General features: G+C 36.0%; 1 protein-coding gene across 1 annotated transcript in view; it reads left to right on the forward strand.

Moving 5' to 3' along the window:
- The window catches only part of LOC149796113 (uncharacterized), a 62153-nt gene extending 44261 nt beyond the window's left edge, over positions 1-17892 (forward strand). Inside the window, exon 4 of the mRNA XM_089966037.1 lies at positions 13176-17892. Within this exon, the coding sequence (XP_089822163.1) occupies positions 13176-13189 (14 nt within the window). The 3' untranslated portion in view covers positions 13190-17892. The remainder of the gene's footprint in view (positions 1-13175) is intronic.
- The last annotated feature ends 392 nt before the right edge of the window (positions 17893-18284 follow it).

Consider the following 18284-nt stretch of genomic DNA (forward strand, 5'->3'; position numbering starts at 1 on the left):
TGGACACTATATTATTTATTGACTAAATATATTTATGGCTACGAGCCCCCAGTCAGCAATGCCGACAGTTAAATTAAAAGAAATACAAAGATGAAATTTAAACAATAACAATTTAATAAATGAAATTTAAAAGAATTAAAAGTAATCAATGTCTCTCTTTCACCCAATGATCCCTTTGATCATCATTTGAGTTCACAGTGTGAGGAGATTTTTCCCTTCTTGAGTGCTACTCATCTAAATCTCTTCGTTCCCTTGTCTTTCTCTCCTTTCGTGATCTCCACTTCCGCTTCCTCTTCTATAATCCTTGTTCCTTGCCGTTATCTTGACTTCCGGTTCCTCTTCTAGTATCCGGAACCCTTGACGGTATCCCTTGAGGTCACCCGAAATTCACTCGGTATCTCTCACCGTCACCCGAAATTCTCTGAACTTCTCTCGCCCCCCGAAATTCTCTGAAATTCTTTCGTCCCCCGAAAGCTTCCTGTTGAAAGGTATAATGCATTAGCATAGGGTTATAAAAATCTTCCCTCACACTACGTCACTGAACTGAACCATCAGTTTAAGGCGGGACATTTGGGTCGCGCATGCGCACACATCGAAATTCCCATACACTTCCGCCGCTTACAAAAATGGCGCCATAACACAATCACACAAAGGATTCAAATATCTACATACTGAGCCCTATCAGTATATACATACAAAATATTTCAAATATGATTGTACTAAAATATTACTACGATTAGTAATATGACTATCTATATATTTATACATATTTATATATATTTCCTACACAAGCGTACCAAATCCACAATATTCACATTCAAATGGTGATAAACGGCAATCCGTTACTCAATGGCAAAATCTATCATTACGTAAACAAATTTCTTGTCTACCAAAATATAGCTACGCAAAGAATTACAATATTAATTCTTATAGCGGCTAGCGAGCAATACAATTCTTCACAAATACAAATCGTCCTTTCAAAAGGGCGTAAACGTAATAATCCACGAAATAATATGCACACATATTACTAGCGAAAGAAGAGAACATTTTCACCTCACAAATAAGGTGTACATAGTAACATTATGAATAATGATGCAACGAATCAACATCGTAATCAATCGTAAACAAAAGTACTAGCTAAAGTCATGAAAAAAATGCAAAATATTAAGGTCATAATTAACTATTCATACTTCAATACAAGTAAAATGTATACATACGACAAATTCTCTTCAATTAACAGCAGTCGTATCAAGCAGAATCAACGTAACATCAAACTTACCTGATCGAAGCTATTTCATGAATTTCCTAAATTCCGCCAATTTTTACTAATGGCTAACGGAGTGTGTGTCACTGCGACTCTTAAACACCAACTGACGAATTTCAGGCTTGTACAAGTCTTATGCCAGTTTCTCGAATCAAGTCCCACCTACAACGCATCCCGATTGGATGGCGACGGACTCTGGTCATTTGATCGAACTGTCAATCATAAAAATGTCAGTCTGTGTGTCCCCATGTACTGTCCAGCCTACCATTGTCGGCTTCCGGCTCTTTGAAGTTGTCTACGTCACGTGTTCCCATGTACAAAGATTCCCGCCAGATTTCCACTCAAGAGCTCAAACAAAGACTGGGTTACGTAAGAGGATTAGCCAACTTAGGTACTTGGAAAAACAAAGCTTACCTGGCTCCACTTACAGACTTATAAATACATGTATAATACAAGGGGTTGGGGTAAAACATCACAAGCATCTTACCAAGCTGTTGTTTTGTGCTATGTTTGGTCTTAGTATTCAGAATAGGTGTTGCTGACATTGTCATTAAAACATCAGTATTTGTCTTTAATTTATTTAATAATAACCACTCTGAGAACAAGTAAGATCTTGCTTACTAATACTTTCAAAAAAGTTGCTATTGTTCTAGTTTTTCAGAATTTTCTCTTGCAGAATTACTAAGCACAGAAGTGGTTAGATGTTGGCACAAGAAAGCCACTGCCCCCCTCCTTCTCCAATACGTTCTGCATTGTTTGTACAAATTGTAAAAGGACTGATGGTTGCCCTTTTTGCAGTCTCAAGTCCAACATGGTCCCAGACCTTGCTGAAAAGAGACGAACTTGCAAGGTGAGGTAGATATGGCATTCCTCTACTTCCTTTGGTCTCTGCATTTGATTGGGAAAGCTCAAGTCATAACTTTCATGTGACCTCTTTCAAAGAAGGATATAAGGTGCAGAGAGAGGGTCAAGCCATTCTTTGAGGGATGAACATCATGCCTCTAATCCCATAGGTCTGAGAGCGAGATGTGCCTTTCCATGAGGGAGGAACAACACTCTCTTTAGTTCTGTAGGGTGAGGAGTGAATTGTGCCCTTCCTTAGAGAAGAATAATGCCCTCTACTAAAGGGTGTGACATGTTCACAGTTCTACTACCTCCTCCCTCACACAAAGGCTTAACTCACTCTCTGCCCCTTTTATCCTCCTTTGGGAGGGGTCTCATGCGGAATCTGAGGAAGGGTCCTTCTATGCATCAGAATTCCCTGACCAGTCTTTGACTGGTCGCAGTTGTTTGAGCCCTCATGAAATGAAGATAATGATCAAATCAAAACCCTGCTTTCTATAGGCTACTGCTGTATACTTCATGGGATTGGTACAGACTCCAAATTAGGGAAGTGGATGGGATTGGTATTCTTGTACCATGGGGAAGTGATTTTCCTTCCCTGCATGTAGCTGTTGATGTCAGAGCCTTGACCCCATGGTCCAGGGGTTGATTTTGCAGTCTGGATACTGACATCGTTATCTTATGAAGTGGCATTAAGGAAGATGGAAGGGCAAACCTTCCTCCAAACACCCACCTACTTAGGCTTCTACTAAGGGCAGTCCTTGAGCTTTGACTCAAGAGTTGTGGATCAGAGTCCCTCTTAACCCATGTCTCCTCTGCAACCGAGATACATTGGGCCACAAAGTCCTGTCTCATATGAGCATGAGCAGGACAATAATGTCCTGTCAGTCTTCATAGATTCTCATGGGTTTTACATAGGCACATCTTTCCTTTGGATATCCTATCACCTCCCAGCCATTCATCAAAAAAGCTGCAGAGGAAGAGATCTGGTCCTTTGACAAGCTGGTGAATGAGGATTACTTTCTTATCACCAATATATGTGTCCCAAACCTTCAGGTATTAAGGACGCTAAACTACTCTCCAGTTTGGGGAAACTCTTTGGGACTACCTGTTCCAGATCTCTTGTTGCTCTGTCTCATGTCTACAGTTAAGTAAATGCCAGAAAGTTGCATGCCAGCATAATGAATGATCTTTTCCCACATCTATGTTGATCCTGTGGTCTCTGCAGCTAGCTATAGGGTTCACATCTCTCCCATGCCCATTAAACTAACCATTTCACTTTCACTGGAAGAAGACTTCTCAGAAAAAGGCAAAGTGCTTGATAATAAAAGACTCTGAGAAGCTCCCGTGTCTTTTAATATCTTAATAGGGTTAGGCTGGGCATAATCAGAACAAGTGATACAGAACCTTTCGACATTAATAGTTCATAATTCTTTAGAATAAAATCAGAATTGGGTTTATTGGATGAAACAAGTGTTTTGCTTTCAGTACATGACCATGACCTTGATCTCTGAGGAATAAGAGCATTTAGAATTGCTCTGTTTATATTCTGTTGCTTATTCTTCAATCTATAGCAACCAGACATAACGTGCCTTTTCTTCTTACAGTATATGCATGTAGGAAGAGATAAGGATTTCTGAAGTTATCAGAAGTTCGATTCTTAAAAGTTGTGCCAGTTTGAGCTTTTAGAGTACTCGCATGAGGCTGGAATTGTTTATTTTGTTGTTACCAAAAACCTACTGAGAGGAAGATTTATTGACAGATGAAACCTTGTGAGTCAAAGAATAATCATCTGCTGTAGTAGCAACATGTTCTAAAGTTTCAAACTTTTTCACATCAAGATAGGTCTTGACGTAACTATGGATGCAATTCTTGAACTCTTCAATCAATACGAGTTGTATGAGGTTATCCTAATATATTGGTAAAGCTTTTTGTCTGTGCAACACCTATCAGATATTTGTTCTTTTTCACAGGCGAACTCAACAAGAGTCTGTCCAGTTTCTTTTCTTTGATGATATGCATTAGGTATCAACTCATAACCGTTCAAGATACATTCCTTAACCACATCATAATTAGCACTTTGTTGTACTGACAGTGAAGTGCACACTTCATTACCTTTGCCAATAAATATACTTTGTTGTTGTTGTTGTTCTAGGGTTTAACGCCATTTTTCAGCACATGATAGGCCAGTATAACTGGTGGAGGAAGAACCCTGGCAAACCCAGGGAAGAATCACCAACCCACAAGAAGCTACTGGCAGGCTTTCCCATGTACCCACGCTAGCCGAGCCTTGGACTCGAACCCATGCAGACAGAGGTGAGATGGCAGTGATCTGGAATGGTGAGCGCTTTAGACCACTCGGCCACTCGGGGCCCCCAATATACTTTGTAATAACAAAGTCCAATGCTCTCTTGCTGATTTAATAATTTGCAGCAACCTTCTCGAAATGAAGCAAAGATTGATCTTCTTCCTTTTCTTTTAATATTTTTGGTAACATCAAAACCTGAACTTGTATGCAGAGTGGGGGAGTATGCTCTACTTGCTATTTCTAGTTCTTTTAATTTGAACTGCTTTTTGAATTAATCTTTTATCTTCATCTTTTTTCCTTTGCATTTGCATTTGGATTTGCATTTCTTTTTCATTTGTTTTCATTTACATTTCTCTTGCTTCTTTCTTTCCTTGCATTTGGATTACTTCCTACTGAAGTTGAAGCTTTCTTAACTGTAATTCCATCTGTATTTTTTGATTTTTTTAAACAGGAATTCTCATAATTTCCTGTATGAAGCAGATAGTGACCTACTAATCAAATCCAAAGCACTTTTATGAAGAATACCTGTTTTCACCAAATAATGAACCAAAATATACTTTACCTCTTGTTTAATAAAGAAGACTGCTTTAGAAAGATAATGTTGTTTTTTAAAGCTTCAGCAAATCGTTTCTTAAGGACCCCAACACTTCCTGCGTAGAACCTTTAAGTTCTCTACTTTAGATGCCATGGTGAAAGCTTGCTTCTTTCACCAAGGATGTCCCAAATATTTGAAATTAAAACACCAGTGACTAAGATAATTCCAAATCAAAGTGGAATCAGATTTTAAAAACGATTGCAATATTCCTGAAATATTTCAAACTAATTCGTATTTTGACTATGTTCGTAAACGAAGTAAAAGAAATGAAAACCATTTCAAAATATAATTTATTTCCCTAAACTAGAAAGTGAAAAATTAAAAATAACTTACAGTATGGTGAATGAAATCCTAAATAGTCCTAAAACTTATATCACAAGCCCAAAAGTATATATATATATATATATATATATATATATATATATATATATATATATATATATATATATATATATATATTCATTCATTCTAAGAGCATCATTTGGAAATCACAATTGTCAACAAGTTCAAGTATTTTAGCAACTAGACAATCGGGAATTATATCACCTGGAATTTCCCATGGGAATCCATATCAAATTCCTCATCAAGTTTTGTTCTACAGTCTCCAAGGTCAAAAGGGCACAATAACATATTTACTCCTATCTGAAACTACGAATGTGTTTACTAGAAAGAAATGACTTTGTCTTAGAGTACAACCTACAACTTCAAAGAATATTGGTATTTAATATGTTGATTTATTAGTAAATGACCAGTACAATCCAAATTATAAAGTGTTAACACGCAGAATGCAGAGATTCATAACACTGGATTTTAGACAAAACATACTGAACTATGTTAATGCATGATTACATGACCTTTCATAAATTAGTATGCTGCTTATTAAGCTTATTCAAGACCAATTTGTCGTCAACCAGAATTGGCAGCGCTCCAAATTGTTTTATATAAGGGATGTTTACCTGAGAATTGATTTGTCCACTCTTAAATGCCATTTTTTGTGGAGTCATTTAGTTGTGTTCATTTGAGAGATTTATTTATGAATTTATTTAAAGTATTCATTGGAATTACAAAGTGCTTATAAAATTGAGGATTAATTAAATATTTTGGAATTACTGTGAATTCATTTAAAGACATTTTGAATTATATCATTGTGATACATTAAGACTGTGATACATCAAGACTGTTAGCACATCAAGCTATACCAGACTATTGACAAATTATCACAATAGATCAGACTTCACGCAGAACACCACTGGTGTTTTCGAACACACACGATACCTTTGGATTTAGTATATAACGTGTTAGACTATTTAGGATTTCATTCACTTTACCGTAAGTCAGTTTTAATTTTTCACTTTATATTTTAGAGAAATACATTATTTATTCAGTTTAACAAAACTTGTTGGTTTTCACTCTTTTCTGTTACTTAGTCTAAGACCATAGAATCGTAACATTTTGCATAGCCTATTGAAACATCGTGTACGTGTACATATACTTATTGCTGAATTTTGTAAAATTATATTCGAGTTAGTGTTAGATATTGTTCGTTATTCAATCTGACAGGATTCCAAATCAGGTGTGGTTGTTATGTTGCTGGCCTTCATCTCAATATGCAATCTAAAACGTTATACAAATATGTTCAGGCAACGTAGCTATTCTTCTAGGTGTAGATGGCTGTGCTGCCCAATTCGTGAAACTTTAAAAAAGTGTCTTGCTAAGTCTGTGCAAAAAGTTGTCTAATTCCAGCGCGTGATATAAAGAAAGCGTCACCTTTCGCATCCAGAGAAATAACGTAGTAAGAAAACATTGTCCGTCAACAACACCAGCCGCGTAATGCATATGCGTAGCAGGATGAGATCGGTTCAAAAGTAGCATGTTGTTGACGCCTCTAAATACTGTATCAGTATTGCGACAGAAAGCAAAGATAGAATTCGAAACATTATAAAAAATCAGTCGGTGCTTTATTGCATAATAAGAGTTAAGCAAACCATGTTTTCCAGTAGAAAAACGATTTCTCAAAACCTGTCCTGTAACAAAATCATCAGTAGCAACAGTACCTAATAGAATTTAGTCTGCGACGGCTGGAAACTCTTGCAGCGGCATCGCTAGAATCATTCCACCAAAACATATTTGTTGCTGAGCTTCTGCTTTGGTCATCACCTATCAAAATTAAGTTCATGATTGTGCTGCAGCAGACAGTTGCCGATGTCCTCGTCGGTCTGGTTATTAAGTTAGATTGCGACATCTTAAATGAACTCCAACCATTGTTTTACAAATCTACTTCTGCATTTGCCACACATTTAGCAGGTGGACTGGACATGATTTATCAAAATTAATTCGTGATTTTGCTGGTGGCAGGCAGATATTTGCCGATATCTGCTAAGTAAGCTTGATTGCACTCTTTTAAATAAATTCCAGACTGTTTTTCAAATCTACTTCCGCATTGGCCTGAGATGGAGTCGCGGATATTTGCAGTTCTGATACTTCAAGAAGACCCGTATGAGGCAACAAGACTAAGTGTCCTCGTCTCTTGTATCAATAATTATTGCCCTAACTTTGTTCATCTGATGCGAGTCCTTGTGTAAGTATTCCACATACTCTTTTTTGTATTAAACGTATCCATGGGATCATCGTCAAAAGTATGCTTTTTGTATGCTTATGGCATCATGATTGCACTGTTTGAACTTGGCGTCTATGCCACGACAATGATCTCCCTGCAGTCGAGTCTATGTTGTGGTTGTCTAAGCCATATACAAAAGAAAGTAGCTTGGTTTGCATCAAATATATTTTGGAACATCATGAAAAGACTGCTAAGTATCGAATTGCAGCACATGTTGAGTGACAACTAAAACATATTCTTTGAATTGTGTTCATTTTTGTCGTGATAAATTTATAAATCGTCAAATACTATCACATCATCTTTCTCACCATCAAGTTCTTCTATGAACGTTATCTCTTCTGGTTGTAATATTGTGAATGTAGCGGCATCAGAGGTGCTTATGGCTTTATCAAAGTCGCTAAAATGTTTTGCTTTTATCTTAGTTGGAATTAAACGTATAGATAAATGCCTTGTTATAGCTTAATCCGTTATTTAGTAGAATATTTAAAAGCAGGTTTGTTTTAGTCTCAGCTAGTTTGACCTAGTCTCATGTAGTGGGAATCTGGAAACAAAAATTATATCGTGATTTTTTTTTACCACTCCTGAGCCAAAGTTAGCAATGTGCATTTTTGTAATCAGCAGAAGAGTACTGAAATCTGGCAATACCATAACAGGGCCACTCAATATGTCTTCGCAAAAAATAATCAATGTAGCAGCTTCAGCAGATATTTAAAATGCATCTAATCAAGAAAACGCGGACAAATATGGAGGTTCAAACATTTTGCTGACTGAAGCCAACAATAATATTTATCAATAGTGGGTACTTTCTGCATGACAAAATTTGGCATCAGCGATCGTTGGACACCAAATGTTGCTTTCTGTGCCAAGTATTCTGCCGCTGACTAAAGTGATTATGACTGGCATCATCAGTATGGGAAACCAAAATGTACAAACTTGATCGCACCTGCTGCTGATATTGATAAACTAACACATATTTCATGACAACCTTGTTGTGCTTAAGTCACCTACTGGCCTCCTTAGCAATTAGCAACAATACATTTACAGGTTTGGCGGCGCCACCAAATAATGCAGCCAACAAGCAATTATACATTTGGCTCTACTAGTGACATATTAGCTGATAATCTCATAAAGACATTGGAATGAAACCAGAGCTGTCAGAAGGCAAGTCACTATGCTTTTCTTTTTCATCATCGACTAGATGAATTTGTGTATAGGGAATATCAGTGGTGGCATACAGTTCAGTAATCATTCAGGCGCCAGAAGGTTTAAGAATATTAAGCAACATGAATGAGCATATTATTGAAGTTAGCTGGTGAGGACGTAAAATACACGAAAACACAAGATGTTGGCTTGCCATCAGACAACAAGGATAAGGCAAGAAAACAGTATGTCAATTCCAAACTAGTGAGGAATGCCACTGAGCATATCCCTCGGCTGTCTTCTAATCGTTTTAACAGATGTGGTATTTATGTACACGCTTCCTCTGAGCACTCATGCATCTATAAATCATTCTACGTGTTTGATGCCCACGTTACCAATGCAAACCTAGGAAATGAGTGGGAGACTGCAGTCGTCTACGATAACTTTTGGTTTCGGACAGATTGCCTAACAGTAGTATATATTTGGCATCTTCATACTGGGGGCTGGATAGTTTGAAACAAATTTATGAATGATTATTGTCATCTTGATACGGGCGGCTGGATTGTTGTCAGCACATTTATGAATTATTAGCGGCTGGAGTCGACCAAATATTGCTGTCACATGACGTCCCTTACAGAATATAGGTTTTGAAATCTATTTGTTTAGGGTCCCGAAACCAGGTATTGAAAAATACAGGATCTTAACAATATTTATTGTTTCTGCAACGCCCACAAACCGTGGTATCAGTTATTTTCAAGTTTTCCAGCTGGATGATCTTTTGTAGAGTACATATTATATATTATGTCAGAATTCATAAGGATTGGGCACGATTCTAATAAACTGCTATTTGAGGAGATGCATGTTGAAACCGAATCTGATGTGTGCTGGCCAAATAGTATTATAACAGCATAGGAGCTATAAAAAACAATTGTACAAATGATTTAGACTGAATCCTGCTGCGATCATGCGGGTTCGAATCCTACAGTCTGATAGCCTGGTTCAGCTACTGTCATAGTCAGACGGTTGAGCGGTCACCAGGAATCCTTCAAGTCAATTTTGCTGGACTTCACAAACAGTTATGTCATAGTGCTCATCACAAGCTGTGGTCCATTATGGACTGAGACCAAAACGCCGACAGATGATTGCCAATTCCCTAGAAAGATTTTGCCATGTTGTACCCGATGTATTATTTTTCATTGGAACACTTGAACCTTTTCAGCCAATCTGTAGTCGAGATGCACTTTCATGCATGTTTTACTGAGATATCGCTCCTCCAAACAGATGCATTGCTGTGATTCTTTCTGATAAGATGCTGTTGGTGATGACATAGGTATCGCCTGTTGTTGTAACTGAACATCACGATTAAAAATAACGTCCTATCATGAAGCTAAAACTGAAATAGCAAATGATTGCGGAGTCACATTGAAGCTTTCACTTAACTGGAATTCTCCCCATGTGGCTAGCCCAAACACAGATTGATCAGCCCAATACATACAAATAAAACAAAATGACCTTAAAGTTGTCAAAGGCAGAGGGACAAAAACTGGTGGATTAGTTCCATTCCTTTTAGCAGTTTCAGCGTTCTAGATGGCTGGGGCTATGAAGGTTGCAAAAGCTGCTGCGTTAGGGATCATTAGAACTCTATCAAGGTTGGTTGTGAAAGAGGCGGTTGGAGGCCATATAGTGTATTTTAGACTAATAAAAATGGACAAGGTCTTCAACTCTCCGGCAGACCCTCAAAGGACTCACTGTTGATGGCCATGAAAATGAAGCTTCTCGCATGCCCAATTTACCAGTTTTAATTTACTCGTTATAACAAAGCCAGCTAAGCATCTCCTGTGTGTCTTTATGAGTGATGAACTATGAGACACAGGCTCTCAGGCGATGATCTCCGCAAGTGAGAAACCGGGATTGTGAACCTGGACTGATCAGCAGGACCTGGGACTCACTGAATATCATACGTAGTAATACCTCGAAATGTTTTGTATTTTGACTCGTACTGACTTGCATTACCATCTCAAGTTGTTCATTACTTAACTTGAGGCACTTTCGCTGGATGACTTAATCATCTATTGCTGTTTATTAAACACTGTTGTTGCAAACTAGGATGAACAGTCACATATGTAGACATACTGTTGTTGAATTACTATGAGCACTCACGCATTCATTAACACTAAGTGCGCTTTTTTATTTTACATTGCAACGTAGTACGAATGATGGTATATGAAATGCCTATTAATATTTATGGACGCTACAATGCAGGACCCAGTGAGGCGCTGATGTGGATCTCATCAGGTTTCCCACCAAAGCAGATTTGACTGAGTTTTTAAGTCGGCTTGTTACTGATGTTGACCCGAGCAAGCCTGTGTTTTTACAAAATCAAAATGGAAAAGGTAAAACATTTATCGTAGAATCAACAATGTTGTTTTGAATCTATGAGGTACCATTGTAAGAAAAACCTGAGCAAACTCAATGAAATTGGGGCAGTCAGAGACATTCCTGTTTCGGTTGAGTTTATCAAAGACTACATCAAAACAAATATGTTATCGAAAGTCGAAAAGTCTGGAAATATAACGGTATTATGATAAATGGAAATATATTTTGACAGATTCAAGAGCGCAACGATGATACCGAAGCTACAACAAAAGACTACGAGGATGTAAAGATTGCAGAGCTATCTTTACCACCACACACATTAATATCATTTACACCATATACAAAACTACTGGCAAACGAAGCAGAGGCGATAACACCGATAATATTGTAACAAATGGTCTAGTTCGTCTTATTAATGTGAATGAGTTTGATAAACCTATTGTCTCAGATCTTAACATTATGCATGTCTGGATAGTATTTATTTATTGTATACAGTTATTATAATGGGTGGAGTCAATTAAAACTCTGGATAAACTGGTCCACAACTAATAATACGTAAGAATCATGACGAAATCGCAGAATTGTTCACATATACAATATCAGTATCATTGGTCGTGAAAGATGACATCCAGATTGAAATATTCCACATCTATCCATTCGGGTGCTTAACCATTTTTGGTATTTGTGTTTAAGATTAAATCTATCATTATATATAAATGATGGCTTTTGAACATGGTGATGAGATAGCGGAATTTGCTGACATGGTGTCGTACTGGTTGACAGTGGTACACAGGTACACCAATTAGATACGTTGTGATAAGTGTAAAGACAGTAATCAGTATGGGTAAAGATTAGGTGGTATAAGTTATAATTACACTAGAGAATACACATATTTATTCAGAAATGTTGGCAAAGAGGTCTCTGTGCAATTACTAAGCTGTATTAAGTGGCTATTGAAGACAAAACCATTACCACAGCAGAGTTTGAAACGGTGTTGTCAGAAATGGAAAAAGTGCCAATGACTCCACAAATACGATACCAGGGCGCTTGCGACTTAATATGTGTAGCTGATTTAAAGTGAAAATCGAGTAAATATTTACCAGTGTATCATTCTGACTGAAGCACCTAGTGGTAACTTTCCTTGGGGAATTCTCGCACGCGACACTTATCGTTTATGCTAGCAGTTCATCAAAATCATCTTTATTTCTGTAGGGTAAAATCATGTACAATATGTTTTTACTGCGGAAAGTCATTCATGTTTGCGAACAGTTTTTCGTGTGTTTTCAAAACTACACAGATGTTGGCAGCATACATAAAAAGAATTGTCTGCACATGTGGTTGCAGTTTTGTTTGTTGCTGTTGGCGAAGGCGCCATTTACTGTTCTAAAAAGTTAGTAGTTATATTTCCAAAGAACGAGTAATTAGCTTCATCGTTTATGAGAACGAACTTTGCTGCGCAGAATCGTTACGATAAGGTCATTATCATCTTTAACGACCTACATTTTTAGCCACACTGCACACCCTGGAGTATGAGGCGAGAGGTTCAGTTAGTGAAGCCCTAAAATATAAAAGTAAGCCCAGAACAAAATACCCATTATGATACTACTACTTATAAAAATTGGACAGAACTTTCGCAGTTTGTACTGTATTGTCTGTACATACATTTTCATGTTGCTTCAGCCTGAACACACACTCAATCAATCAATCAATCAATCAATCAATCAATCAATCAATCAATCAATCAATCAAATATTCATTCACTCTGCATCTCTACCGGTCATTTCCTAATGTCATTTGTTTATACGTTAACTGGTGTTTTTATTTCTCTTTTATGCCTGTCGTGTTAGATTATGCCTGAGATTTGTATCTTAATGATCTAAATTTCGTACTGAAATATGTAATTTAAGATGAGATATCAGTCACTTTTTTCCAAGACAGAAGACAGACGATAGATAAAAAGAGGTCCGTTTGAATAGCTAATTCTAAATTAGTATTTCAGAACTGTCATTTCAATACTTTTTGTTTATTCAAGGAGATAACAGTTAGTGGAAAGGTAGATCCAAATTCACCGTCATTAAACTGGATATGCAAAACTCTGATAACTTGGGCTGGACGCAGTTATGTATGTTGAAAACTACAAATGCCTGGAAGTGACCTATCCTACCGTTTTGCGTGAAAGAACAACTTACAGGCTGTTTCTAAGAAGAAAGAGAGGAACACATTTTTAGTAAATACGCTTCTCTCAAACGGAAAGGAAAAGCATAGCGAAATGCGCAAGTTCTTAGAGACAAACATAAATATTGGTTCTTTTGATTTATGTCATTGCTAACATTTTTGTACAAATTCACAAAGAAATTAAACCAGATTATATAGGGCATTATAGTTTTAGTCTGTCTGTTCTACACTCCGATGTGCCATAGTTGTAGAGGAACTAACATGTCTTGAATGGATGTATATTTTATTATTGTTGTACAAATTGTAAGAAACAGTTTACGTTGGTGAGATATATTGTATAAGATGGTTTATCAAATGGTCAAGTATCGTTCCAAATAATATATATTTTGGTTTATGGTCTAATTGATAAAACTTGCTTAAAATGGTAGATTATACAGGACATATTAGATCACAACTTAAGTATACCATGATTGTGTACAGTACAACATTTTTTTCATGTTAGCATTAAGTGCACTGATAAGAGAGTGTCAATATAAAGGTAATACGAATGTTGCTTTCATCTTTTATTTAAGGTCACTCGGGCAGACATTACAGAAAATACCAGTTGCATACAACTATGCATTGCATCAATAACCAGTGACAAAAATGTTAAAAACTATTGTTACGAGTCTATGCCCTTAAAATAAGTAACAGAAAAGAGTGAAGGACAACAAGCTATGTAAAATTAAGCAAATATATTTATTTTCCTAGAATACAAAGTGAAAATGAGAATTTTTTTTTACGGTATTGCGAATTAAATTCCAAAATAATCAAAGAATTACAAACACAAGTCCTAGTAATTTAAAGTCCTGAATAAAATTCAGCGAAAGTCCAGAAAAAATTCCGAAACAGAAGTCGATGACATGTTTGTGGTAGCTATTTAAGTGTTGCTGGGTCAACAATCTTTTGTTTAATTACAGAAATATAATTCCTGGTTTGAATATACTATAAATTCCAGTGAATGTCTCTATCCAAGAATTTGATCAGATCACAATTGTATTTCCAGAGAAAATAATCACTTGAATTCAACTGTTTGAACAAAAAAAGATTCCTGCCCAAAACTCCTGGTCATAAAATAGAATACGACTTAAAAGTGCTAGATGTTAAAGCATGAACGACCAAGTCCTCACAATTACAAGATTATATAGTTCTGTACTTGACCTCAGGTCACAATTAGCATTTTCTAAGCAAACCTATTGCCTAATGGGAAATAACCTTCTAGAATGCTCCTAATGTTTAAAAAATCAAAACCATAACCTGTAAAATTCACTTAGGAAAGTCCAAACCCTGATCCAAATAAACACATTTACTTCATCTTTTAATACAGATCTTGACATTAAGCTCATAAACATAGATAATATAGCTGTGTATTAGTTGTTGAGATAAAAAGAAGTAAAAAAAATTAAAAAAAGTCAATCATGTCAGGCACAAATGTAATCAATTTTGGACAACGTCAAGTCCATCATACAATGTTGCATTAGAATAGCATGTAATGAACTAAAAAGTTTAGTACTAACAAAACAATTAAATTAAATGTACATAACACTATGGCCATTTTTATTGCCAGTTTTAGCACCTGTAGGTCTTAAAGTGCAAGTGTCAGGTAGACCATGATGTTGCTTCTTAATGTATATATTTTCATAAAATCACCACATATTTAGGATGAGTATTGCAAGGTGAAATCGTGTTACAATGTATTGCGATAAAAAATTATTGTATTAGAGTATGTAACTATAGATATTGCTAACAAGCTGATAATTTTGAAAAGCTTTGCGATACCATCAGTGTGATTTGTTGTTCCAGTAAATTTTACAGTAATAAATAACTTGTTCTACAAACTGTTTTTTTTTTCATCTTACCTTATCAACAAACAAAAGGAATGAACAAGCTTTGAAAATAATTTTTACACTTATTGGCCTTCTCATATCTGTCCAGTCTGATCAAATGTCCAATTTTAGGTCTGGAATTTTCCACTAAGATGTGCATGATTTAGGCAGTTAACTGTTTAAATCTGCTGCCTATCGCCTTTAAAGTCAAAAGGATTTGAAAAGATTTCATGAAACGTTGAAGAATATGATTCGGTCGCATTGTTGTGATACAGGAAAGGAATGGGATGATAGTGTTCATTTGCTTTTGTTTGCTGTTATGGAATAATCAGTCCAAGAATAATTGTATTTTTGTAATTTTGAACTAGATTTGGACATACTGTCGATGGACCATTTAAGTTATCGAAGAGAAACTTCTTTAAATGAAGATTCCAAGATTAATCTTCTTGACTATGTCTCTGATTTCAAGTGTAAGTTGTCAAATGCTTGTGAATTAGCAAGAAGTAATCTTGACTCTTTCCAATCGAAGATGAAATTAAAACATAACAAAAATTCACAGGATAGTAGTTTTCAACCTGGTGATACAATTCTTTCTCTCTTATCTATACTTTAAACTTCGCCCGAAAGATTATAGTCTTTATACAATTGAGAAAAGTACATTATATCATTAACACTCCTGGGAGACGGAAACAAAACTTTGTCACATATGTATATTATAGGGGTACTTTGCAAGATAGCCTAGTTAATCATTCAGTAAATTTAATTGTAACTATCCCACACAATGTATGTATGTAAACGACGGAATGAAATCTGTTTGTAGTGACTTTGGTTTAACGAATCTTTGTAATTCCGAAATATTAAACAATCTAGACCAGAAATTTTCTTATCTACAACCACAGAAACAGAGTGAATTAAAGCAACTATTATGTGAACACTTGTTTCCTCGTGTTTCTACATGAACAAATACAATCTATCCTGACATTGAAATTGTAGATTCTACATCCGTCAAACAGCATTCTTACAGGATGAATCGTTTCAAGCAGGAATATTTGTGAGAGGAAAATCAATATTTGCTGGAGAATGATTTTTGTTGAACCAAGTAAAAGTAACTGTAGTTAACGATGTACTCTTGTGCCTAAATCAGGTAATACGTTCAGCACGTGCACTGACTATAGAAAAGTCATCAGTCACCAAAATGGATTCATTTCCAGGAATAGAAATTGGAAATGCAAAATATGCCATGCACCTTACCATCCTGTTCAAATTGATTTGAAAAGAAGATTTTTGAAATTATGGGAGAGGGAAGATCATATTCCCATTTCAGCTATATTTGCTGATGTAGTTGCACACAATCAACGTAATTCCACATTATATGAAATTTATAATTTAATGACTGAAAGTGTACAATACTATAAAATACTAGTAAATGAGAATATTTGTACCTTTTGTGCTGCTTTACTAATTGAAGATGAATATTACATGTTATGAACTGGTATATTATTTGGATTTAAGATAAACATATCTCTACTATTATGCCATTATATCCTACAAAAGAAAAGTCTGCTTCTAATAAGTCTAATATTACTGGATAGTCATATTGCTGTCTTTACTACATTCGTCAAAAATAAATATTCAAGTTACTAAAACAATTCGATCAAGTCCTGTGTTAGTGTAGATACAAATAATGTGTTTTCATAAGTATAATTTAGTTGTTAGAGTGTACCTTAGAAATGATTCATATTTTATTCACTCGAGGTACGATTATTTATAATGGTGGTTCATGTTGCAATGGTAATGGGCCAGCATCAGCCTTGATTGAAACTAAGTGGGCCACAGTGCACACGATTTGTTTATATAATTAAATCACATATACATATGCATTATGTAAGGACACTGGACGCATACAATTTGTCAGTGAGAATTATGTTGTGCACGCCTAAGTTATACCATTAATTGTATTTTTTCAAGTGTCCTAAAATATTAATGTAGCCATTGTCGTTTGAAATAGCTTTACAAATAAATCAAATACAAATCTTGCGTATTGTATCCCCAGTTGACTGATATGATTAGAATTTACAAACTTTGTAACAAGATTTTATTTTGCCAGTGACAGAGAGAAATTAGTTGCTAATGAAAACACTGTCAGATTTTCTGCAAATTGTCATTGTCAGTGGAATTGCCATATGTACTGCACATTACAATTGGCAATGGGCTTATAATATGCGCTGCATTATACCACTATGCATCAAGTCACAATCCTGGGCTTATCACACCCACTAAGTACTGAGCAGGCATTTGGTTAATTAGGCAGGTATTAAATCATCTGAAGCAGGGGAATGTTTCAGTTTTACTGGTGGAAGTGGACTTGCTTAACATCATACATTCATGAATTGTATGTGGATGTGTGTGCGTTTGCGCGCGTGTGTGTGTGTGTGTGTGTGTGTGTGTGTGTGTGTGTGTGGAGGAAGATTATGTTGGTTTTGGGAAGAGGAATATCACTCATATCATCGAACACCCGTACACAGGGCATAGTTGTCTTATTTTTATGTCTTTTTAATGTTGAAATAGATGGAAAAAGTGGAGGCAGTGCTGAGCCAAACAATTTACCGGCTGCCTTGGGGACAGTCTTTGGACTTGTGGCAATAGCGGTGATTGGAGTAGTAGCTGTTAAATGCTTCAAATCCAGATGTATGCCAGAGCAGATCATTGGTTAAGTATTATAGTCCTTATGAATATTTTTTTTATTGTTATTTACCTCTTTCTTACATGAATCTAACATCCTTAGAAACATGTCTTTTCCATGAAAAAATGTTAAATGATCAGAATAACAACGTTAGACGGGATCACCTTGGATATGAAAAGCAACAAGACAAAAACTCTTAGAAACTTGAGTTGCAATCGTAAGCAGATTAAACATGTACTTAAAAAGTTGCCTGGAATCCAGCAGGAGTGTGCTGAGATTTGAAAGCGAGCATCTTATCAACATATCTGCTATGTGACAGTTTACATTCATACAAAAACAAACTACAAACCCTGAGACATGAATGGAATATAGCTATATTGCATCTATTACAAATTAGGTGAGACGTGTAGTCCAGGCT

The sequence above is a fragment of the Sinohyriopsis cumingii genome, chromosome 7, assembly GCF_028554795.1.
Source record: "Sinohyriopsis cumingii isolate HCF-2022 chromosome 7, ASM2855479v2, whole genome shotgun sequence".
Classification (NCBI taxonomy): Eukaryota; Metazoa; Mollusca; class Bivalvia; order Unionida; family Unionidae; genus Sinohyriopsis; species Sinohyriopsis cumingii.